The sequence below is a fragment of the Pongo abelii genome, chromosome 12 (assembly GCF_028885655.2).
Source record: "Pongo abelii isolate AG06213 chromosome 12, NHGRI_mPonAbe1-v2.0_pri, whole genome shotgun sequence".
Classification (NCBI taxonomy): Eukaryota; Metazoa; Chordata; class Mammalia; order Primates; family Hominidae; genus Pongo; species Pongo abelii.
Genome location: NC_071997.2, coordinates 46483491 through 46490363, shown reverse-complemented (window position 1 = coordinate 46490363; position 6873 = coordinate 46483491). Strand labels below are relative to the sequence as shown.

The 6873-nt window shown below is 51.6% G+C and overlaps 1 protein-coding gene across 1 annotated transcript; it reads left to right on the top strand.

Annotated features, from left to right (window-relative positions):
- Positions 1-264: 264 nt before the first annotated feature.
- VAMP8 (vesicle associated membrane protein 8) lies at positions 265-5029 on the top strand. Its single transcript, NM_001131329.2, has 3 exons — positions 265-323; positions 1675-1833; positions 4574-5029. The coding sequence occupies exons 1-3, from the start codon at positions 321-323 to the stop codon at positions 4712-4714; spliced, it is 303 nt and encodes a 100-aa protein (NP_001124801.1). The 5' UTR covers positions 265-320; the 3' UTR covers positions 4715-5029.
- The last annotated feature ends 1844 nt before the right edge of the window (positions 5030-6873 follow it).

Genomic DNA, 6873 nt, shown 5'->3' with positions numbered 1-6873 from the left:
TCAGAAGGTCCAGCCTCAGGAAACCTCGGAGGGCTGCTTGATCTTTTTTTTCTAATTCCTAACAAGTTAGAAGACCTTTGGCTTCTGAGAGCCCTATTACTTTAAGTTTAAGCTCTAGTTTGGGAAGCCACTGGGAGGACAGTGAAGAGTGCCCGCCTACCTGGGGAAACCTGAGTTAGGTGTGGCTGGAGCGACTCGAGATGCGAGGTGGGCGGGGGCAGGCTGAAAGTTGGAGCAAGCAGGAAGTGAGCCGAGGGCCACCCTGGGAGGAAGCCGACTAGGCGAATTCACCTGCTGACTGGCCTGGGCTGCTCTGAGACATGGTGAGTGAACTGGGAACTAGGAAAGGGCTGGTTTAAAGAGGAGCCAGAGGGGGCTCGGGACTGGGGGTTGGCTGTGTAGGGGGAGGAGAGTTGGTGGCAAAGTTAGAGGGCTGGGCCAGTGCTGCTGTGGCCTGTCTTTGACAACTTGGCTGCAAATAGCTCTGAGCCGTCCTGGCAGGTGTTTCTACTCCTTCTCCCTCCCTCCCCTGACCTCTGTGCTGGTGGGGAGCTGGGCTTCCGTGCCAGCGCCGATGGGGGCTCCGAATTCCAGGCAAAGAGTTGTGCTTTCCTCCTCCAGGGAGCCCGAGGCGGGTGTTGTGACACCACCAGGCAGCGCCTGGGCAGTTCCCGGTTCAGATTCCAGCTCAGCGGCAGGAGCTCTCTTCTCCGGCCTTTCACTTTATCCCCACACAGAAACACAAAGGATTTGTGTGTCCACTGAGTCCTTTGGGTGTCCTTTCTCCATTAACATGGAGAAGAGAACTAAGGGTTTATAAGAGAACCAGAAGTTGGTTCTCTGTGATAATCTAGTTCTGACCCATGCCACTAGCCTGTTTTTGGAGGTCAAGGAGAGAGGAGCTTAATAATATTTTTCTCTCCTTGTTCAAAAACCTTGTCATGAAGCCTCCGAGATGAGACATCAGCCAGGGAGGACTAGTCCTCCATTTCCCCCAACACCCAGGCGGGTATTTTTATTTAATATCTGCATAAGCAGGCAGTTGCTTGGTGCCTGCACGTGGTGCCCAGTGGTGGGGAAAGCAGAAGTGTGTGGCTCAACGGCTCCAGGCGCCTTCTGGGGTACTTGGTTGCCTGTTGTTCTGGGTCACAGCAACGGCATTGCGGCCAGGGCCGTGCTCCAGCAGCTGGCTTAGAGGGGCAGATGGGTGGGGCTGGGTGAGGGTGTTCTGCTGGCCAGCACAGACACTTTCAACCAGGATCCCAAGAAATCAGGAAAGGGGGGTGGCTCTGGGAATTGTAGATAGTGGTAGGCTCTGCCCTGGAAGGGAACACTGTGAGATGCTGGCCCTGCTGTATTCTACGGCCCTCTCTAGGGAGCAAGGAAGCAGTGGGGAGGTATTTAGTGATGTGCTGCCTTTCCTTGTCAGGGGCCCTAATAACCCCAAAAGAAGTTTGATCTAGTCTGTTTAGCATCACATCTCACCTTCTGGGGCTTACAAATGCATTTATTTTTGATTACAGAAGTACTACATGAAAACATTCTCTTTGTAAACATTTCAAGCATTTTACAAAAAGCTGAAGTCTGCCTGAGGCCTTACCCTCCCCAGACCTCTGAGGCCAAGTCTCCAGTTCCCCCACCACTTGGTCTAATTAACCCCATGTTGCTGCACAGGAGGAAGCCAGTGAAGGTGGAGGAAATGATCGTGTGCGGAATCTGCAAAGTGAGGTGGAGGGAGTTAAGAATATTATGACCCAGAATGTGGAGCGGATCCTGGCCAGAGGGGAAAACTTGGAACATCTCCGCAACAAGACAGAGGATCTGGAAGCCACAGTGAGACAAGGAGCCCACTGGGGGCTGGAGGAAAACAGGGAGGGAGGGAATTTCTTTTTGGTGGGGCAAAATGGACAGGAGGGCCAGAAGTTTGACATTTCTGTTGCCTTTCACCTGGTTTGGGAGCTGATGTGAGCTGAGTCTCCACTTCTGAATCTACTCTGATCCACAGATTGTTATGGATCCCAGGGAATGGATCCCATGACTGGGGCTTGAGGTGGCAGCTCGCCCATAGCGGCATGTTCTGAGACCGATAGCTCAGTCAGCCCATGCATTCTCAGGCTTCTCTCCCAGGAAACTTGTTTTCCCTTTGAAGCCTGCCCATGACAATCATTTGGATCTGACCTTCCCAGGGCAGAAATATTGGCTCTGAGGAAACCCCCCCTGTGGCCTTTAGCCTTTTCTAGGAGCTATTAGACAAGGGGTGGGAAATTGCTGGCATCTTGCTGAGTTGGCTTTAAAAAGAAGGGGGAAAGAGCAGTGAAATGCTTTGATCCCAGGGTCCCCTGCTAGATGAAGGCTAAAATAATATCTCCCACACATCTTGCTAGACCTCATTCTTTTCTCTCTCCAGCCAGGGGCTGAGGCCAGCTGTTTCAGGGAGGAAGTAACTCCAAAGTTGAGCAAAGTCTGGAGCCTCAGGTTCTGTGTTCAGCGGGGAGGCTGGCTCTGGCTTTCTGAGTCCTTTGTGAACTCTTGGCTCTTGGGTATTGCTCCCTTGTCTCCCTGGGGCTCATTGCCTGTTTCTGTAGCTTAACTGTAGCTTAGTTTGGGTAGCATGGCCCCGGGAATTTTTTTTTTTTTTAGATAGAGCCTCACTTTGTTGCCCAGGTTAGAGTGAATGCAATCTCGGCTCACTGCAAACTTCACCTCCTGGGTTCAAATGATTCTCGTGCCTCAGCCTCCTGAGTAGCTGGGATTACAGTGTGCACCCCCACACCTGGCTAATTTTTTGTATTTTTAGTAGAGACGAAGTTTTGCCATGTTGACCAGGGTGGTCTCGAACTCCTGACCTCAGGTGATCCACCTGCCTTGGCCTCTCAAAGCGCTGGGATTACAGACTTGAGCTACCATGCCTGGACAAGCCCCAGGAAATTTAGTGTCTATAACTTGAATTGCTGGGCATGGGGAAGAGTGGGTGGAGGAGGAGGAGTTCCCTTACTTCCAACCCTCTCTACTGTCCTGGTCCCTCCTCCAGCCTCAGCAGTCCCGATGGGGCAAGGAGTCCTGGAGCTGGGAGATGTGCCCACCTGGAGCCTGCACCCCTCAGTCCCAGGGTCTGCCCTCCCAAGGGCAGATTGTGCTGCCAGTGTTGTACCCTTGGGTGTAAGCAGGTGTCGAGGACCCTTCAGTGTGCATGACAGTGCAGGGGTAAGAAGAGAGAGGGGACCCCTAGTCATATCTAGGTGGAGACCTCCTAGGATCCTGAGAATTCTAAATTTCAACCCGGCCTTCCAGATTTTTAGGAAGGTACATTTGTCAAGGTAGGCAGATAGAGCATTTTGTTTGTTTGTTTGTTTTTTGAGATGGAGTCTTGCTCTGTTACCCAGGCTGGAGTGCAATGGTGCAATCTTGGCTCACTGCAATCTCCGCCTCCCAGGTTCAAGCGATTCTCCTGCCTTAGCCTCCCAAGTAGCTGGGATTACAGGCGCCTGCCACCACACCCGGCTAATTTTCTTGTATTTTTAGTAGACAGCGGGTTTCACAATGTTGGCCAGGCTGGTCGCGAACTACTGACCTCAGGTGATCCACCTGCCTCGGCCTCCCAAAGTGTTGGGATTACAGGCGTGAGCCACTGCACCCGGCCAGAGCATCTTTTATTTAGCAGTTTGTTACCTCAGCTTACAGTGTCAGTATTAAGGTGTATGGCTTGAGCTGAACGTGGTGGCATGTGCCTGTAGTCCCAGCACTAGGGAGGCTGAGGTGGGAGAATTGCTTGAGCCCTGGAGATGGAAGCTGCAGTGAGCTGAGATTGTGCCACTGCACGCCAGCCTGGGTGACAGAGCCAGACACTGTCTCAAAAAACAAACAAACAAGGCCAGGCATGGTGGCTTACGCCTGTAATCCCAGCACTTTGGGAGGCCAAGGCGGGTGGATCACCTGAGGTCAGGAGTTCAAGACCCGCCTGGCCAACATGGTGAAACCCCATCTCTACTAAAAATACAAAAATTAGCTGGACATGGTGGTGCACGCCTGTAATCCCAGCTACTCAGGAGGCTGAGGCAGAAGAATCACTTGAACCCGGAAGGTGGAGGTTGCAGTGAGCTGAGATTGCGCCACTGCACTCCAGCCTGGGCAGCAGAGTGAAATTCCGTTTCAAAAAAACAAAAGCAAGCAAACAAACAGATGTCTGGCTTGTAAGCTGGGCGCGGTGGCTCACGCCTGTAATCCCACCACTTTGGGAGGCCCAGGCGGGCGGATTACTTGAGGTCAGGAGTTCGAGACCAGCCTGGCCAACATGGTGAAACCTCATCTCTACTAAAAATACAAAAGTTAGCTGGGCATGGCGGTGGGCACCTGTAATCCCAGCTACTTAGTAGGCTGAGGCAGGAGAATCAATTGAACCCAGGAGGTGGAGGCTGCAGTGAGCCAAAATCGAGCCACTGCCTGAGCGACAGAGCGAGATTCCATCTCAGAAAAAAAAAAAAAAAGTATGGCTTGTGGGCTGCACTTATACTCTTATACTCTTGTTCCAGTGGGAGGAGCCACTGGGTCACTCACTCTGCCTTTTCCCCAACAGTCTGAGCACTTCAAGACGACATCGCAGAAGGTGGCTCGGAAATTCTGGTGGAAGAACGTGAAGATGATTGTCCTTATCTGCGTGATTGTTTTTATCATCATCCTCTTCATTGTGCTTTTTGCCACTGGTGCCTTCTCTTAAGTAACAGGGAACCTCTCCCACCTGCCCTTCTCTTCAGGGACAACCCTCCATAAATGTGTGCCAAGAGGGTCTCCTCTCCTATCTTCCTCTACAGAGAATGCTGCTCGGTCCTCCTACCCCTCTCCCCAAGGCCCTGCTGCCACGTTGTATGCCCCAGAAGGTACCTTGGTCCCCCGGAAGGAGAGAAAAAAGAGATATGGACTGTGGTTGCATTTCTTGGGTCCTTAGAGTGGGCTGGAGAGACCTAAAGGGCCCAGCATGTGGCTGGGAAACTGTTGGTGGCCAGTGGGCAATAAAGACCTTTCAGTATCCCTATATGTGTGAGGCACTTTCTCTCTTCCCATTTTGCCTTTGGCTTTTCTATTTCTTTTCTTCCCGAGGATACCTTCTGGCTGAAATTCTCTCATCTGAGGTCCAAGTTGTTGGAAGGGCAAAGAGTATATGTTTGGAGAAGAAAGATGGAGCCCCCCCCCTCCCCATCTTTATTCCTCCCGGTTCCATTCATTGTCACAGGTCTCAAGAACAAGAATTTTCTGGGAGTCTTGGCATATGGAAAGTTCAAAACCTTCATAGCATTTTGGGGTGGTATGCAAGATTTTTAAGTGTTCCCATTGGGTCCTGCCATGGCCATGTAGTACTTTTCTTCTGGAATTGTTAGCCTGAGGCATGAAGCTGGTTGAAGGCCTCCTGCCTCTTCCACCAGAGCCATCTCTCTTCAACGACCCTGTAGTCTAGAGCCGAGGGATGGAGGAAATGGACTGCTATTCCTTTCCTTGTGCTTCTGCATGTTCTGTTTGTCTTTTCTCTGTCCTTGTCTTCTGGGACTTAGCAAGGCCTCCGGGGGCAAGCATCTCTCCTCGGCATTCCATGGCTGGACACTGTCAGTCAGTCAGTGTCACAGGACAGGGCCAATGGCCCTTCTTCCCCTCTGTGCACAATAAGCCTTTCTGTCTTCAGGCCCCCCTCCTCCCTACCAGGTTCCACCATCACTGTCACTTTTTCCAGTGCCCAGTCCGCCTTGGTTTGCAGGGAGGGTTCTTGCTATCTCTGTTCCTGTTTCCTCCATAGGCTTTCCAGAATTGGAAACAACCTGTCGTTGGGAAGAAGGGGAAGGGTTGAGAGTCAGGATTTGGGACTAGATTGGCAAGTTAGGCTCTGGAAGAATCATGCTCTGAAATTTGGGGAGGGAGGAGGAAAGGTCAGAAAAGACCCTTGTGATATTTTTATTTTTTCAGAGATAGGTTCCCACTCCATTGCCCAGGCTGGAGTGCAGTGGTGTGATCATGGCTCACTGCAACCTCCACCTCCTGGGCTTAAGAGAGCTTTCTGCTTCAGCCTCTCTTGTAGCTGGGACCACAGGTGTGTGCTACCACACCTGGCTAATTTTTGTATTTTTAGTAGAGACATGGTCTCACTGTGTTGCCCAGGCTGGTCTCAAACTCCTGGGCTCAAGCAATCCTACCACCTTGGCCTCCCAAAATGCTGGGATTACAAGTGTGAGCCACCGTGCCCAGCCTTGGGGTAGTCTTTGCTACAACTATGTTAATCCTCTCTCTCCTGGATTCAAGGTGTAAGGAACTGAAGTGAAGCTTCTGCCTTGGGACCCAGGCTGTCCAAGGTGGGGGTGAGGGTCTGTGAAACCCTCGTGGTCTGGAACTTCTGTATTCACAGACGCTCAGCCCCAGAGAGGGAAACTTTCAACTCTGTTGGTCAAGAGAGGCCTCATTTGAGGGACCAGGCCCAGTGGCTCACACCTGTAATCCCAACACTTTGGAAGCCTGAGGCAGAAGAACTGCTTGAGGCCAGGAGTTCGAGACCAGCCTGGTCAACATAGTGAGACCCTGTCTCTCTCAAAAAAAAAAAAAAAAAAAAAAAAAAAAAAGAGGGACCTTATTTTAAGATGTCCGAGGCAGCTTGGAGTGGTGGAGAACAGGTAGCTGGTGGTTTCTCTGCAGCAGTGAGAGGAGAGGATGGGTAGATTTGGCTCAGGAAGGCTCTGAAGTGGTAGCAGATACACCAGCCTCCCACATCCTCTGACTGAGGAGCAGGTGCATGGCGGGTGCATGCCAGCACAGAGCTGCACTTGCCCTCATGGTGAGGAAAGACATACAGAAAGGCTAGAGCTAGTACTTTGCCCATGTGGGGCTGCTTTCTTTTTG

What these genes read in the sequence shown, in the direction of transcription:
- VAMP8 (NM_001131329.2), top strand. An exon ending in CAGAGGATCTGGAAGCCACA is followed by an intron (nt 1,834 to 4,573) that starts GTGAGACAAGGA and finishes TTTCCCCAACAG; the next exon opens with TCTGAGCACTTCAAGACGAC.